Here is a 19,043-nt window from a genome sequence, read left to right on the forward strand (position 1 = left end):
ATAGCAGTTTTACTGGAAACGGAAAGAATTTATGTCATCTTTATTCACAAGAATTTTATTACTATCCTTTAGTAATCAATTATTATAAAATAACTCTACTTACATGGATTCTAATATTTCAAATATGGTATATAATAAAAAATTCAATTTAACAACTATTTATTGAATTCTTAGGTAGAATCCAGTTCTTTTCTTTAAGAAGCTTGTGAATAAATAAGTTGACCACCTAGACAAACATTGCCATTAATAAATAGATTTGGTAAGTTTAATTTTGGCTTTACTGACAACCAGAGAAGCATGGGTTAGTATAACTGATGAAAGAATAGAGTTGTTTGTTGTAACTTGCCTCTGAGTGGCCATAATTTAATGGAATACAAGAGTAAGAAATTCAAAGTGAAAAGAAGAAGAAAGCATCAGAAGAGGAAAAGTAGGAGGATATGTTTAGAATGTACAATAGAATGCCAATGCTATTGTGCTAAGAATCCCAGCAGGTGAGATTGGAACACCTATGATATAGCATCATAGCACAGTACCTCACAAGTAGTGCTAAGGCATTAGCTATCAAGGCCATGAACTGGGCCTCCAGGTGCTATCTGGAAGTGTTGGAACGCATTGTAGTTTTCACTACTGGGATTGCTACTGGCATCTAGTGGGTACATGTAGTAAAGGACCAAGAAACCTGTTAGAGAGATTTATCTGTATACTGGTTGCCTAGTTCCTAATCTGATATTAAAAATAGTTAACTTTAAGCAAAAGCATTACTGTGAGCAATTACTATGGGAAAAGTGTGGAAAGAAAATAGCAACTTGGAGATAAGGAATAAAATGCATTAATCATCTTGTGTCTTGTGAACCTGAAGAAAAAGAAAAGAAGATAAAGAGATGTGATAGTATAAACACAGAGGACGATGTTCATGGTCCACTAAAGGCATATGTCTCAGGGAGCTGGAGCATTCTGGTTGTGTAACCAGAAGAATGAAATAGTGAGAGGATTTGGAGTTTGAGGCTCTGAGGTCTTCTACCCCCATTTGTCTAAGCATTTTGCTAAACAAACCTTTTTATAAAAATACAACCATAGTACTGAACATCTTAAGTCCTATAAGATAATTTGAGAAACAACTCGGTCATCTATATTTTATATTTTCATGAATAACCAATCTCAAAAATGGATATGATCAAAGGATTCACATACATCCAGAAGCATCATGACATGTATGCTTACTTTCTGTGCATCAAAAGAAGACAAGCAAACAGGGAAAGCAAAAACAAATTAATTTTACATTTAGTTTAGTCAAGAAGGTGACCAATTGTGGGTATGTGCTTTTAGATTGAGATGAAGTTGACTTTTTCTTGCTAAGATAAAGTTGGAGCTCCTTAGCTCGCTCTTCTATTCTAATGTGCTGCTTTGGTTTGTAATATTAGCTCAAAGAAAACATTTTCTTTCATGGATTTTAAGAAATAATATCCTAATTTGTCCTTGAAGCACATTATGTGATGATGAAGAGGCCATGCCCTTTAAAGGGCCTTTGCCCTTACTGACTACATAATTTTGTGTCCTCTGCTGAAAGAAAGAAAGAAAGAAAGAAAGAAAGAAAGAAAGAAAGAAAGAAAGAAAGAAAGAGAACATAAGATAAAAGAAAAAGAAAGAAGAAAGAAAACGAACATTAGCTGGAGCCAGTATACTGAACACCACCCTCCAGTTCTGAAGTATTTTGTTTTATGAAACAAACCATAGAAACTCCTTCCTGTAAGTAGGAAATTTTGAGCCAGCCATGTTATTTTAGGCACAAACAGCAGAGGGCATTGTTTGGTCAAACATCAAACAGGGCTGCTAAGGATAATAACAAATGAAAAGGGAAAACGAAGAAAATCTTCCTCACTATATTCTCCATCCATAAAATATGCAAGAAAGAGCAAAGAGACAGTGAAATGTTCTTCAATTTACTCTCTTGTCCCAGCCCTTTAGTGTATCAAGGCCTCTATGAAAGAAAATGCAGACCAGACAAATAACAACTCAGAAATGAATGAAATTCTCACTGCAGGAATAGGACTCTACTAACTGCTAAGAACCACCACTGATATCCAGGCTCCCAGGATCAGTGTGTTTACAGTCTTACCAGTGTACTCCCTGCCTTTGTCAGCTTATACATTCATGCATGCATGCGTGCATGCTTTAACAAACACTTGATCAGTATAACTTCAAGGAAATTTCCTACTAAGTAATGTGGGTATGTCTCTACTCTGATAATAGACGTTTTGCAGAGGTGCTACAGACAGTAAGGGAAACAGTTGTGTATACAAGAAAATAGCTAACAGTGGCAGTTTGATGAAAATGAAGCATGTAAATATTTATGGTGGAGTGTCTAGGCACAGCACCTTACAATGGCTTTTTGAGCAGATAAAATTAGAACTGAAATTCTAGATGATACTTTTAATTAACAAATCAAAGGTGATATAGTGAGAACAGAAGGAACCCTACAGTAAGGTAAAAGGACTTACCAAGCTGTACTATTTGGGAGATGAGGAAAAGTCAATGAAGTTGAAGAAATAAAGAGGATAAACACTAGTCCAAGGGATACGTACCATGAAAATCTTTACTTACCAAGAAAGTGGGTCAGAGGAGAGGATATCCGATTGAGACTTTAGGCAAGAGTAGCATGGAAGAAAGAGGAAATAGTAGGACCCACAGGGTCCTGGAAACCTACAAGAAGAACTTTATGACAGGCAGATCTGGATCCTGGGGTCCTCCTCAAACTAAGACACCAGCCAAGGAGAATATAGGCAGTAAGCTTCGAACCCCTACCAAGACCTAGCCGACGAACATGATACTCTCCACCGTTGAGTGGAGAGTGAGATCTGACTCTAACACGAACTCTGGTGCCCCTTTTCGGACCATGTCCCCCAGATGGGGAGACCTGGTGGCACTCAGAGGAAGGATAGCTAGTTACCAAGAAGAGACTTGATATTCTGAGAGCATATATAGGGGGAGGAGGTCTCCCTCAATCACAGACATAGGGGAGGGGAGAAGGGGAGAAATGGGAGGGAGGGAAGAATGGGAGGAAACAGGGGAAGGGCTAACAATCGAGATGTAATATGAATAAATTAATAAAAAAAAGAAAAAAAAAGAGGATTCAGATAAATTGAAAAGTTCGAAGAATGAATTAGAAACCAATTCAGTTTGTATTGTATTCCATGAATATGGCTCCAAAGTAAGATTTTCGACTGGAGAATGACACCAACATTGATATCTTTAAAATCTACTAAATATGTCTCATGAAGAACTAGACATGACAGGACATCTGTGAGTAGCAGTACCTGGTCACCTGTTTTAAGGGGGTCTAAGTTAGAAATGAAAACAGCATGGATAGCAAGGAAATAATGGTTATATTTAGGAGTACTACTGGGAAAACAGTGTCAGGCATGATGTGAATACAGAACAAAAAAGATAGGTTGAGGAACTGTACTTTTTTTGGGTGAGGTGCTTGGTATATGTTACAAATACTGATAGAGGGACAGACGCAGGTTTCTGTGTATGCTGTGTTTTTTAATGCATGCAGTCTTCACAGTGTATGCTTATTGGGTTTTTATTACGCCTACTTAGGAAACTGTCGCTCACAAAAGGCCCTTTTAATAAAGACTGAATGAATAATAACAGTAAACTAGCCCTCCAACAGAAGTCATTTCACTCTAAACCTGGCTTTCATTTCACTGAATACTGATGAGAGAAATGGAAAATTCTTCCTAGTTTACTTGAATACATTTCTGGGTTACAAAAGAGTAGAAGCTGACTTCACACTTACTTTCCCTTTTCTACAATTCACCATGTAGATGTGAGCAGCAGAGATGATTCGTCCATGACTACAGGATGATAATTTGTACACTAGAACAGTCCTCCTGTGGAATTTGTATTTCATGTTCTTTCAGATTTTAAATAGAAAGGGTACATTTCAAACTTCATAACTTCATAACTCAGTAGTGAGGCAACCAAACTGAGGATCAGCCCCATGTAATTGTTCCTGATAATATATATATATATATATATATATATATATATATATATATATATATATATATATAATTATATATATATACATTATATATGTGTGTATGTGTGTGTGTGTGTGTGTATGTATGTTCCCACCCTCCTTCCTTGTACCACCCTATTCCCTTCCCAGAGACCTCTGATGGGCGTGCCTCCTCCCCCACCATATGACCACAGTCTATCAGGTCTCTCATCAGGGTAGCCTGCATCCTCTTCCTCTGTGTGCCTCCCCTCCCCCCCTCCTCCCCTTGCAAATTTAAAGTAATATGTGATGGATGGAGCACTGAAGTCACCCATTGTTTTATCAGCTGCAATTTTCCCTTTAATTTCTGTTCTCCACAAATGCAGAAGCCTTCTAAAGTAATACCCTCATGTCTCCTTCCATGCTTAGAGTTCTCATGTCCTTTCTTCTTAAAAATATTTATTGATGCAAATCTGAACAATAATGTCATATGTGGATCAAGTTATCCATCCATATGTTACTCTTGTGTACTGAAATTCTGTGTCTATGTACTCCTGCACAAAAGAAAGAGCAAGGCTGGATTTAAAAATGGAAAAGGGAAAGGGATGATATTAGAAAACAGTGCTAAAAAAATTGATTTGAAAAGGTGAGCTCCCTTTGGTAATTGTGCGATCTAATTTTTGCCTTTTTTTGTTAGTTCAATAGCCACCCAATTTAGCAGAGTAATAGAAGTAGATTCTCCCCTAGTCTGTGACCTATCAAATCTCATATTTCTGGCCAAAGCAACAGTGCCACATAGAAGTTCCTTCTTGTGGAGGTTCGTTAGTGCATAACATTAGTGTCTCTATTCTACCACTGGGAATGTCTTGTCGGGGTAGTTGTTATTGTAGCTCATGGGTTTCACAGCTGCTTGAGACTGTTGACTACTTTCCTCATTTGGTAGAGTGAATAGCACCTTCTACCACTGAGAAGGATACCCAGTAGGAATAAAACTTCTAGTTTAGCACCACTTTGATTTCTCCATGTTTTATGTATTATCTATGAGGTATCCTCAACAACATGGTTTTATCAACAAATTCTGGGGTATATGCAAGAGAAACGACAGTAACTTTAATATTTGAATGTCATTGGCAAACAAATCCAAAAGAAATAACCCATTCCTTGTCTTAGAGTTGTTATTTGCCAGTCTGTAGTGTAGAGTAGGGGCATTGTGCCCCGACTAAATAGCAAGTTTATTTAATTATTTCTTAATTTGTGTGCACATTTCTTGGAATCTTCTATAATAGTAAGTTTCCATATGACTTTTTCAAGAGGCTGTAGGGCTAGTTAACCATCACCATACTCTACCCTGCCCTCCCATCCCCACCATGTTTGATAGTTCCTATTCCTCTCTGGTATCCTCTCTCTCCACCTTTGTGACCTCTTAATAGTTTTCTTATTTAGATAGGTATTTCAAATAAAATGTAAATACATAAAGAAGAAAATCTAGCATGCAAATATGAAAGATATATCCAACATTTTTCTTCTGGAATCTGGGTTATCGCACATAAGAGAATTGTTTCTGGACCCATCTGTTTACCAATGAATTTCATAATTTTATTTTTTAACAGTTTAAAAATATTCCATTTTATGAATTTAACGTCATTGTCCACTTATCAGTTATGGGAATTTAAAATGTTTCTACTTCATAGCTTTTGTATCTACCTCAGTAATGAACATGAATAAACAAGTATCTCTGTAAGAGGTTATAGATTTCTTTGGGTCTTTGCATGAAATTGGTATAACTACGTCATGTGGAAGATCTATTTCTATCTTTTGGTGAGCCTCCACACTAACTTCCATAGTGGTTGTAGCAATCTGCACACCCAGAAACAGTGAAGAAGCATTTTTATGTAGTCATATCAGAATCTGCTACATTTAAAAAAATTTATCTTATCCATTCTGAATTGGTAAGATAAAGTCTGGAAGTAATTTTGATTTGCATTTTCTTCATGGCTAACGATGTTGGATATTTAAAAATATATATACTTCTCGGTCATTCACATTTTAGTTTTTACGAGCTCTTTCTTCAGTCTTTTGTCTCAGTTTCTGTTTTATTTTATTTATTTTACACTTGTGCCATAGTTTCCTATCCCTCCTCTCCTCTCAGCCCCTCCTCAACACATTCCTCATATCCACTCATCCTGTTTCTGTTTAGAAAACAGCTGGCCTCCATGGATATCAATGAGCCATAGCATATCAAGTTGCCCTATGACTAGGCACCTCCTCCTCTGTTAAGTATAGACAAGTCAACCCTTTAGGGGAAAGGATCCCAGAGGTAGACAACAGAGTCAGAAACAGCTCTTTCTCTCAATGTTAAGGTCCCACACAAAGATCAAGCCACCCAACTGAATGTTGTCCCAACTTCTTATTGGCTATTTCCCCTGTGTTCTGTATTCTTGATACAAAGATTATTTTAGAATTATAAATGGTAAATATATTTCCCATGGTTTAGGTTGATTCTTCGTTTAAACAACAATGTCCTTTGCTGTATAGAACAATTTTAATTTCTCCTGGTCCCACATAGTATTTATTCAGAATTTTCTGGTGTGACATAAATTAAACAATGAATCCATATATACAAAAAGGGGATTTATTAGGGTGTCTGTCAACTATCAGAGACTCCAGGAATTCAGCAGTTGTTCAGTCCATGAGGACGGATGCCTTAGCTGCTCTTCAGTATATACTAGAATCCTTGATGGAATAGACTTGCTAACAAGAACAAAGGCAAGTAAGCAAAACTCAAATGCTTCTTTCTCCCATTTCTTTTATATAGGCTGCCAATAGAAGGTGTAGCCCAGATTAAAGGTTTGATCTTCCCATCTCAAATGATCCAGATTAAAGGTGGGTCTTCACATTTCAAATTACTGTAAGAAAAATCTCTCATAAGTGTGCCCTGTCACTTGAATTGTGTTTTAGTTAATTCCAGATGTTTTCAAGTTGACAGGGAAGTAAAGACATCACATCAGATTTTGCAACTACTTGTGTTAATCACTGAACTACCAAGGTCCAATTCAAACTATCCTTTCATTTGCTATGAATTCATACAAAATCCCTAATTTTTCCTCTATTAGTCTTAAGTCATAGGACTCATATTGAGATTATTGATCCATCTGAAGTTGAGTTTTTTGCAGGATGAGAGAAAATTCTCTTTGTAGACAGCAATTAGTAATCTACATCATTTGAATGTGAAGAGAAAATAGGAGACTATGGAGTGCTCAGCCCTAAATGAGACAACTATATTCACCCACCTTTTCCCAAGTTTCAGAGTTATCATGAAAGAGGGCCAGAAATATTGTAAGAGTAGTAAGTATTGGAAACAGGGATTCCCTGTTTATGTTCATGTTTACCATGAAAAAGTATTTCTCTGACACAGCACAGCAGTTACCTAGATGAACTCACAGTAATTGTAAGATAATGCTGAAGTCTCTGCCTTATCACAAGTCAGACAAAATTCAAGCTATATGGAGGTGTCATATCCAAGCATATTTGGGAAGCAAAATTAGGACAGGATCAATTAAAAGAAGTCACAAATTCGGGTGCTATCTAGTCAGGGTTTTCTATGAGAGAGAGCGAGAGAGAGAGAGAGAGAGAGAGAGAGAGAGAGAGAGAGAGAGAGAGAGAGAGAGAGAGAGAGAGAGAGAGAGAGAGAGAGAGAAGGAGGATATATTTGAAATTCTCATTATCAAGACTCAGATTGTGTAAGGAGTGCTGGGGCTCCATATTTATTGAGAATCATTAAGGATATATGTAGATATTGGGGTATTTTTGATGAAATTAGTTCATGTATCTATGTACTCCTTTCTAATTTAATTCTAATAACTGTGCTCAACCCATGTCAACTCTACAAGACTGAGCTTTAAAGTATTCCCCCCCAGCCACTCTTCTCAATGCACTAGGTTATCAAGGCATGGTATGTATAAGGAAAGAAGAAAGGCCTGTTGACAAAGTGAAGATGTCCTGCAGGACACAGCTAAAAATATCATATTTAATTCAAAACCCACACAAACTCATTTGTAATAAATGTTGCGAGATACCATTGTAAGGGGTAGTGCATAGCTTTAAATTGACTCCATTTTGATGTGATAAAATCATCTTATAAAAGAGATTTTAAAACTGGGCTTTTGATGTAAAAAAACAAAATTTAGATTTTAAAGGAGAAAGATATTTGTTAATAATACTTTATTTGATTCAGAGCAAGATAACAAGTATTATTTGCTATAGATTATAAATTAACTCTGAACCAAGTATAATTCATAAATCATTACTTATGAATGATTCATAAGAAAGCTCATTAATTGCAATAAAAAAATGACCTTGAAGGGAACCAGAAGTAGAAAATACAACTCAGCCTTAATAAAGAGGAACCTGAGACTCATATAACCTACAAGTATCATCAGTATTCATATGTCATTGTTTTCATGTATATTCATGATCATATCACCTAATCCTTATGAAAGCATTGATCCAGTAGGTATCTATGTATCCATTAGAAAGAACAGAATCATGTTGTTTTCTGGGAAAGTAGATGGATCTGATGATAACTGTGTTAAACAAAACAGCTAGACAAGTGCCACATGTTTTATTTTATGTATAAAATGTAAATTTTGAAAAAAGAACATGAATGTAGGAAGGCTGTATTAAAGTAATAACATATTACTTTTACTACTTGGTTTTTAAGATGCTATGAACTTACGTTCTATATCATTTATAATAGGTAGTAACTTGTATTATATGATAGGCATAACAAAGGACTTTGGAGTGAATAGCAGTGCTACCTTTCCCAGAAGGCCCAAATAAAAAAGTGAAATAATGGTCTTTGTTTTAATAGCGAGAGATTCATTGATGGATATGAAATACCTTTTCTGTTATGAAACCTACATTGTGCAAAATGTGGCATTAGCCAGGCAGTGGTGGCATACACCTTTAATCGCAGCACTTGAGAGGTAAAGGTGGACAGATATTTGTGAGTTCAAAGCCAGTCCAGTATACAGAGGGAGTTCTCAGGCAGCCAAAACTACATAAATATAATTTGTCTTTTAAAAAAGAGGTAAAGGAATAGGGTGAAAGAGAGAGGGAGGGAAGAGTGAGAGAATACAAGTAAGGGGATAACAACTGAGATGTAATCTGAATAAATTAAAAATTAAAAAAGAGCTAAAGAAATGAAAAAGATAATGAGGCAAGTGACAGAATGAGGACTTACTATGGTATTTACAAGCAGACCATACTGCTCTAGTCCCTGAGACTGTAAGGAGTCGTGGTATGTGGCCTGAAAGATAAGAAAGAGCAAAAGGGTCCTGAGATGCCAACTTCATAAAAGCCATGAATTGGTTTATCAATGAATGATATTACATTAAAACATTTTATTCTCAATAACCTTAAATAAGTGTATATTGTGGAAAAGGAAGTCATATATATGTAATTGTCCTACTTCACACAAATTAGAAGTTTATTATATTCAAGATCACTGCAAGTTACAATACTGAAAATATAAGTTAACAAAATTTAAAATATTGATTTGTGTTAGTATTTTGAGTATTTCATATGCCTTGTGTTCATCATATTTACTCTCCTTTTCCACGTTCTTCCCAGATCTACAGCCTTTTTCCCTTCTCAACCAATTTTGTGTTCTCTCTCCGACCTATAAAGGTCAATTTGTGTTACCAAATATTCTAGGTGGTGTAAAAATCCCATTGGGCTGTGATAGAATCACCAGAGGTACACTCAAAGAAAACTGAGCCTTGCTCTCCAGCAGCTACCATTTGTCACTAGTTCTGTGACTAGTGGTGAAACTTCGTGCTCCACTCCCACTCATGATGGGATTTGGTCTGGTTTGGGCTTGGACAGGTCGTGAGCATTCTGCCACGATCAACTTACATTCAAATATGCACCTGCTATAGTGTGTCCAGAAGACACAGTTTCTATATATTCATACTTTACTTCTGACTCTCACAGTCTTACTTTTTATGTTATATAATGGTCGCTGGGCCTTTGGAAGAAGGGTACACTATATATGTTCTGTTTTGGACTGAATTTCCTCTGTTGTGTCTTATTCTCTACACCTTGTCCGCTTCCTGATCTCTATATTGATCATCTACTCCAAGCATAGCTTCTCTGATAATTATGCTCAAAGGGGACTTTTGAAAGCTATGTTTAAATTCACAGGAAAAAAAAATAACTCTTTATTCATCTCTGTGACAAATACACAGTAGCAATTTATGGAGCAACAATTTTTTTCGCTTAAAATTTCACAACATGGAAGGAACCCTGGTATACAAAACATTAGGAATTACCTTATATTTAGTGTCAAGACACTCAGGATGCTTTCTCAAATCTCTGTAGCTAATGCATGGTCTATTTGCTATAGCAGAACCTTTCTTCCCAAGATCCTGCAATATCTCCAAACACTGAAATCAGCTGGCATCCAAACACAGGAGCCTATGGGGACATTTTCCATCCAAAACATATCACTCTGGATGTAATACTTATAAGCCGATTCTTGTCTTCATAAAGCCAGGCAATGAGGCCCACCTAGTCTACTCCCCAACTTCACTAAAGAGTCAGGACCTGTTTTAAATAGAAGGTTCTATGATTCTTCTTGTATGTGGAGTACAACAGATCAAGAGAGGTGTGCAAGTAAAAAATGGAATTTTTAGTCAATGTTTCTAAAGGAGAAGGGGTGGTTATTCTAGGAATACCTGGATACTGTCAGGAGATAAAAAGAGTGAGACAAAAATGTGGGTGTGTTTGTGTGTGTTTCAGAAATGGATAACTTTATTCTTTTGTGCAGATTATAGGTCAAGGGGTGCCCTCTTCTCTTTGGTGTCAGGTTTTGAGGTGAGTAAGGCAAAAGCAGGGGGTGGGGCCATGAATTTAGTGTTCAAAAGACCCCTACCTTAGTCAGTTTTTTGTTATTTTGTGAAATACCCTAGAGAACAACAGGTGATGATTATTATTTTGAATTATAGTTTGGCTTTGTTGCTGTGGTACTGTGATGAGGCAGAACATCATGTCTGTTGGATGTTAAGGAGCTAAGTTTCTTGCCTGTGTCTCCCATAAGGCATACAAAATAAGCGAGATTAGGGAGAAAAAGAGAGAGAAGGAGAGGGGAGGGACACCACCAAGTCGTTTCTTTTTCATCCTCTTATTCTATAGGAGGTCCAGCTATGGAGAGAATGCTACTTCTTTCAGATAATACCCTCCAGAAACTTTTTTTTAACATAAAAATCTGAGTTGTGCTTTCCTAACACCCTAGTGCAACCAGGTTGAGAATCAAGGCCCTGTGAGAACCTGATAAGGACAGTTGCTTTAATATTGCTTTTGAAAGGTAGGTTTCCATAAAAAAGACATGATTGTAGGCATGCCTTTTACTGTTTTCAGAAGTCTGAAGGTTTTGGAAGTAGTAGTCTCTCTATGAAAAGCAAAGATTCTGAACATCAATTTATCAGGAGGGTACATAAAAAGGCATAGTAACTATATTGGAAGATACCAACTAATATATATATATTTAAATATTTCATATTCTCACACTTGCAACAGCATTGTATTTCACACCCAACTAGGTCACTGGTGTTGACAATAGGTACATATGTTGGCAATGGGCACATGGGAGGCACATACACACATATAACATATATTTACATTTACATACATATACACTTACATGAGTGAGTGTGTGTGTGTGCCCAGGAGTTCTTGTGTGTGTGAGTCTAGAGCATGTATCTAACTCTCAGATGGTGTAAAAACCCAACTCAGAGCTTCAGCTGCCCCAAGGATTGAAGCAAGACAGCACATCTGAGGATTCGAGGAAATGAAATAGGAACTCAGAAAATTTTGTGAGATATCTTTGTCATAACAGAGAGAGAGACAAAACAAGCAAGTAGAAGGTGAAGTGTCCTATTATGCCAATACCTTGTCTCATAGTGATGAACCTGGGTTATTTTACACATCTACTTCCCTGATGTCTCACCATTTAAAATCACCTTCCCTCGGGGACATGTATTGCATTCTTCATCATTATATTTCCAATACTAAGCAAGATGACTGTCTCAGATATAACAAAAGTAGTAACAACGACAATAACAATGATGTCTACATTTACTTAGTTTTCACAAGGTAGTAGGCAATATTTTAAGTCTTTATTTCATTAACTTTTATCCTCACAAACTTCAGGAGTGTGTGATGCTACCATTTTCATTAACTAGTGAGGGAAAGACACTGGACCACAGAAAGTATAAGTAACTTACCTAAAGTTGTATCTAATATAGTCTAAGCTTGCCTACTTTTAATTAGAACGTAGTGAAATTCTTACCCCCTCACTTCTTTCTTTCTGAAAGGTCAATAGAAACCAAAGTTTGAAAATGGAAATTGAGATATTATATATACATGAACATATGGTTCATGAAAAGCCAGTTGAGCTGATAAAATATTCTTAGAAGTTGTTATTTAGAATTAACGCAGAAAATAATTTATTTTATTTTCTCAAATGTACAACACATAAAAATAAGGACACAAGGCAATAATCCTGTTATACTCATTTTTTTCTGTAATCAATCTTTTCACATTTATGAAAGTAACTTAACAACTAGCCTATCCATCTACAGGCTACGTTAAAATGGGTTACCTATGTGGATCTCTGTGGATGCTAATGCGCGCGCGCACACACACACACACACACACACACACACACCTCTGTTAGTGTACTATCAAAGAAAGCATAAATTATGTTGCTACTGCTTACATCTCAGGCTAATCCTAGAAGATATTTTAAATGAATTAATTGTGAAACATATTATGTACCAATATTTTTTCTTCACCAGCATGTTCACAAGGTGTTTCTGCCATAGAATCAATCTGATGAGCACTGAGTCCTTTTTCCACACTTTAAATATGTGACTTCTTACATGTTTCTTCTCTTATGATTATTATTTGTCAAAGGGGAGAGAATTGTGCCCTTTTTAGAGAAGTGTTTTAAATGTTGGTAAAGTTACTAGCCAGTGAGGTGATTATACCATACGCATCTGTATACCAGATAACAGGTAAACATTTCTGTAATTGGTTAATGGCTACATGTCACCAATTAAAAATTCTTAATATTTTTAACAAGACATCATTGAGGTGTAACAAGAATAAATTAATAAAAATTTAAAAAATAAAAATAAAAAACAAATTAACATCAGAAAAAAAGACATCAAATAATTTACTTGTTCTCTAGATACCAGAAATTAATTAGTCTTTCTTGAATATAGTTATTAATGAAGTCTATAGCCCATAGTACTTGCCACATATCATGAATTTCACTGTTATTCCCCCTCTTAATAATTCTACATGGGAGGTTTTAGTTGGTGGGGTATAGGCCAAGACTTCTATTTTCTGTACATTTCTTATATGAGATAGACACTGAAGTAAAAGATGAAGTCCATTTCATAAACTTCATGATTTTGGCACCTACAATGTTGGCAATTGGTAATCACTACACCAGGGGCCTTTTTCTCAATGCTCCATTTCTCTGTGATTAAATGCAAATAGTGAATATTGTTAACTTGGACTACCAAAATGTTTCTCTCTAAATATTGGCAATCTAAACCACCAAGAGCTATTAAATTTGTTTACAATGCAGGCTAGTACATTCATTTTCTGTTAATTTTACCAATAATGTCTTTAACTCAAACATACGTAACCAACAGTACTGTAGGACAATATTTGGAAAAGTAACACCATTTTTGTTTCTATTGTTTTTCAGACTGTTTGAACTCCAGAAGGACCAACACCAGATAAATTATGAATGTTGAACAAGATGACCTTACATCCACAGCAGATAATGATAGGTCCTAGGTTTAACAGGGCCCTATTTGACCCCCTGCTTGTGGTGCTGTTGGCTCTTCAGCTTCTTGTGGTGGCTGGTCTGGTTCGGGCTCAAACCTGCCCTTCGGTGTGCTCTTGTAGCAACCAGTTCAGCAAGGTGATTTGTGTTCGGAAAAACCTTCGTGAGGTTCCTGATGGCATCTCCACCAACACAAGGCTGCTGAACCTCCATGAGAACCAAATCCAGATCATCAAAGTGAACAGTTTCAAGCACTTGAGGCACCTGGAAATCCTCCAGTTGAGCAGGAACCATATTCGAACCATTGAAATCGGGGCCTTCAATGGTCTGGCAAACCTCAACACTCTGGAACTCTTTGACAATCGTCTTACTACCATCCCGAATGGAGCTTTTGTATATTTGTCTAAACTGAAGGAGCTCTGGTTGCGGAACAACCCCATCGAGAGCATCCCTTCCTATGCTTTTAACAGAATCCCTTCTTTGCGCCGCTTAGACTTAGGGGAACTGAAAAGGCTTTCATACATCTCAGAAGGTGCCTTTGAAGGTCTGTCCAACTTGAGGTATTTGAACCTTGCCATGTGCAACCTCCGGGAAATCCCTAACCTCACGCCGCTCATCAAATTGGACGAGCTAGATCTTTCTGGGAACCATTTGTCTGCAATCAGGCCTGGCTCTTTTCAGGGATTGATGCACCTTCAAAAACTGTGGATGATACAGTCTCAGATTCAAGTGATTGAAAGGAATGCCTTTGATAACCTTCAGTCACTAGTGGAGATCAACCTGGCACACAACAATCTGACATTACTGCCTCATGACCTCTTCACACCCTTGCATCATCTAGAGAGGATACACCTGCATCACAACCCATGGAACTGCAACTGTGACATCCTGTGGCTCAGCTGGTGGATAAGAGACATGGCCCCCTCCAACACAGCTTGCTGTGCCAGATGTAACACCCCTGCCAGTCTGAAAGGGAGGTACATCGGAGAGCTGGACCAGAATTATTTTACATGTTATGCTCCTGTAATTGTGGAGCCCCCTGCAGACCTCAATGTCACTGAAGGCATGGCTGCTGAGCTGAAATGTCGAGCATCTACGTCCCTGACTTCCGTATCTTGGATTACTCCAAATGGAACAGTCATGACTCATGGGGCATACAAAGTGCGGATAGCTGTGCTTAGCGATGGCACGTTAAATTTCACAAATGTAACTGTGCAAGACACAGGCATGTACACATGTATGGTGAGTAATTCTGTTGGCAACACTACTGCTTCTGCCACCTTGAATGTTACTGCGGCAACCACTACTCCTTTCTCGTACTTTTCAACTGTAACAGTAGAGACTATGGAACCTTCTCAGGATGAGGCACGGACCACAGATACCAATGTGGGCCCCACTCCTGTGATTGATTGGGAGACCACCAATGTAACCACAATTCTGATGCCACAGAGCACAAGGTCGACAGAGAAAACATTCACCATCCCAGTAACTGACATCAACAGTGGAATCCCAGGAATTGATGAGGTCATGAAAACAACAAAAATCATTATTGGATGTTTTGTGGCCATCACGCTAATGGCTGCCGTGATGCTGGTCATTTTCTATAAGATGAGGAAACAGCACCATCGGCAAAATCACCATGCTCCAACAAGGACTGTTGAAATCATTAATGTGGATGATGAGATCACTGGGGACACGCCCATGGAAAGCCACCTGCCCATGCCTGCAATTGAGCATGAGCACCTAAACCACTATAACTCTTACAAATCCCCCTTCAACCACACAACAACAGTAAACACAATAAATTCAATACACAGTTCAGTGCATGAACCGTTATTGATCCGAATGAACTCTAAAGACAATGTACAAGAGACTCAGATATAAAACATTTACAGTTACAGAAAACAAACAATCCAAAAAGACAGTTTATTAAAAAAAAATGACACAAATGACTGGGCTAAATCTTCTGTTTCAAAAAAGTGTCTTTACAAAAAACAAAAAAAAACAAAAAAGAAAAGAAATTTATTTATTAAAAATTCTATTGTGATCTAAAGCAGACAAAATTATGTGTATTCCTCAGAACCTGTTTTTGCTGCACTTACTATTTTCCCACACCTCCTCTCTCCCTCCCCTGATTGCCATATTTTTCATAGATCTCAATTCCCCAAAGAACTGGTCTAGGAAATTTTGTAAGAATTCTGTTACACTTTGAGATTTCTATGGTGAATTCTAGTGGTGAGATCCAGTCTATTTTGTCTCTTTCCCTCTCTAGTTTTTTCATTATTTTCTTTTTCCTTCATGCCCTTAGGAAGCAGTCCAATGGGGAATGCAATATTAGTAATAGATTTTTAAGAAAGAATGAGGAAAATGCAAGATCTTATATTTTTCATGTAATGACCTGTTATGTATTCATGAGGAGGATATTCTGTGGAGAAAGAAACTAAAGTAAGCAAACAACAGATTAATTTACATATGAGCATCTATAAAACCCATGACTTTTAAAAAGAAACTCTAGAACCAGAATTTGTAGTTCAAAAGCTTAAAATAAGATTATAAATAAAATATTGTTGGTTTTTCTGTACCTGGACATAGATCATTTATAATCTGACTTATATGTGAGAAACCCAAAGGATTAGATTCCTTATTTTCTAACAAAGATAATACTACAGAACTCTTTAGTTATAACATCATTTCCTACATGCCTCTATTGTTTTATTTGATTTAAGTTGCACATGAGTAATCAAAGATACGATGATAGTCTTGCCTTCTCAATATGCTGTCTTTTGTAAAGTTTTCAGATGAAAAATAACAATTTAATAATTCATGAAGGGAGAAAATACCACTATGATATATTTGCTTCATTCTAAAGTAAATTACATACACAAGATGAAATATCACCACAAAAGTGGGGTAATCGTAAATTCTTCACAGTTTAAAAAGAATTTTGCATTCTGAGTGTCACCAAATTTAGAAAAAGATCAATGGAAATCGTCAAAGAGGTAAAATGGGCTAAATGGTCACTTGGGTGCACAGAAAATAAAGCCTGGTTCTTTATTCCCTGGAAATTGCATCATTTCCAACGATAGTTCTCAGTGTACTACTAAGCACTAGCACTGCTTTGGTTTTAGGCAGATGACAGTGTTCTAGGAACTCAAAATTTCAAAATATCAACTTACTGTTACTATAGAAACATCCTAGACTCGTGGTTTCTCACATATTTATTGTGGAGATGATTTTATCCTTTCGCCTCCAGATTCCAAGACCTAGAGAACACATCAAGATGGAATATCTTGTAATCATGGGCACATATGAAGAGGAAACAAGGCTGGTACAATGGTACTTTACTAAGGCTTCCTTTAAATGAGGTGTGGAAACTTTAGCTAAGAGGACATACCTAGCATCCAAAAAGAAAAAGAGAAACCCACTGGTTGTGAATATTAGCAGCCTTCCATTTTTAAATATACTGTGTGTATGGCCTTCATATTTTTGTCTGTGGTGCAATATATACACAGGCAGATAGACAGAGAGATACACATGTGAGCACATGTACACACACACAGCGAGAGAGAGAGAGGGGAGAGAGAGAGAGAGAGAGAGAGAGAGAGAGAGAGAGAGAGAGCGCTTTTTCTCACTAGCCTTAAAATGCCTCACAATAGTGAACAGACAAGGCTTGACTCTCAACTCTACTGAGGAACACACATCTAATAGTGGATGAACATCTTGTATATTCACACCTAATTCTACAGTATCACCCTCAGGCCAGGTTTTGTAGTCTCTAGGTGTGAAAAAAGCAATCATTTCTATCAATGTGGGCTAGAAAAATGGGAGGGACCGATAACAAATGAATGTAAGTACACAAAAGTCCTTTTTCTATTCTCCAGTCACACAGGTGTAAGCTCTTTCCTTCTGTACTTCCTGCTTCTCTTTGTTGCAAACATAATTTGAATTTGAATTTGCTTTTAGTATTCAGTAGACACAGAAAAAGAGAAAGTATACAAAAACTGTCATTTGTTGATTTACTGCATATTGAATACGTTTAATACTTTATTTTCCAACAGCAGATCATATATATATATCATGGAGTGTGGGCATATGCATAAAAACAGAATCACATACTCACACACATACAATTACATTTTGAATATCAAACTAGGTCTAGTACAAAAAAAAAAGAGGTACTACTGAGTAGTGTAATGGGATTTGCCTCCTTTACTTAACTCTATTCCTGGTTTATTTTTATAGGCTTAGGGCTATTTACTCTCACTTATTGTGAGCTTATAGTTATTAAAAAGTTTAACCTAACATATCCTAACTATTAACTATATGGGGCACCTAAACAGTTAGACAAACTGTACTAAATACTATGAAATCCAAGCTTGCGCACGCACGCGCGCGCGCACACACACACACACACACACACACACACACACACACAAATCCAGCAAGGACAAAACCAAACTATGTGATATTGTAGCACCTCAGAATAAAACATTTTAGAAATAAAAAATATATATGGAAGATTTAACCAAATCAAATTAAGTTATGTAGAAAACTCAAACTTGTTTCACAACCTATCCTCATTGCAAGTAAAGGAATTAAGAGTAAAAGTAGAGTGCTATAGAATATATATATATATATATATATATATATATATATATATATATATATATATATTCTATGTCATATGTATGTATATGAAAGGAAACTGAAATTGAATCAAGATATTTTCTATTTAATTATATGCATATTTTCTCATTTGTTTACTAATGACTTGTTTTCTTAGACACATCACTGACTTTCTTGGTAAGCAAAATCCTATATGATCACTTACATATCCTTGAATACACACATATATACCCCTAGTTTTGTCCTATGTAAAAGAAACTAACTGAATATGAGATTATGGAACACACACACACACACACACACACACACACACACACACACACACACCAACCAACCAATAAACGACACTTAGAAACATTCAAATTAAGGGGTCTCAACAGTGTATAAGTCTGTGTGTGTGTGTGTGTGTGTGTGTGTGTTGGGGGTCATTTCGTTGACAAAAATAATGTTTATTGGGAATGAAATCTCCATACATGACAATGACCAGTCTCACAATTTCTTCACCAGTGTTTAGATGTGTATACCTTGGTAAATGGAAGAATTTGGATATCT

At 36.6% G+C, this 19,043-nt stretch overlaps 1 protein-coding gene across 3 annotated transcripts in view; it reads left to right on the forward strand.

The window, feature by feature from the left end:
• The window catches only part of Lrrc4c (leucine rich repeat containing 4C), a 176,525-nt gene extending 159,107 nt beyond the window's left edge, over positions 1-17,418 (forward strand). For all 3 annotated transcript variants that reach the window (XM_051144213.1, XM_051144212.1, XM_051144211.1), the window contains 2 exons: positions 6,819-6,886; positions 13,785-17,418. In XM_051144213.1, the coding sequence (XP_051000170.1) occupies positions 13,827-15,749 (1,923 nt within the window). In that variant the 5' untranslated portion in view covers positions 6,819-6,886; positions 13,785-13,826 and the 3' untranslated portion in view covers positions 15,750-17,418. The remainder of the gene's footprint in view (positions 1-6,818; positions 6,887-13,784) is intronic.
• The last annotated feature ends 1,625 nt before the right edge of the window (positions 17,419-19,043 follow it).

Source organism: Acomys russatus, chromosome 4 (genome assembly GCF_903995435.1).
Source record: "Acomys russatus chromosome 4, mAcoRus1.1, whole genome shotgun sequence".
NCBI classification, from domain to species: domain Eukaryota; kingdom Metazoa; phylum Chordata; class Mammalia; order Rodentia; family Muridae; genus Acomys; species Acomys russatus.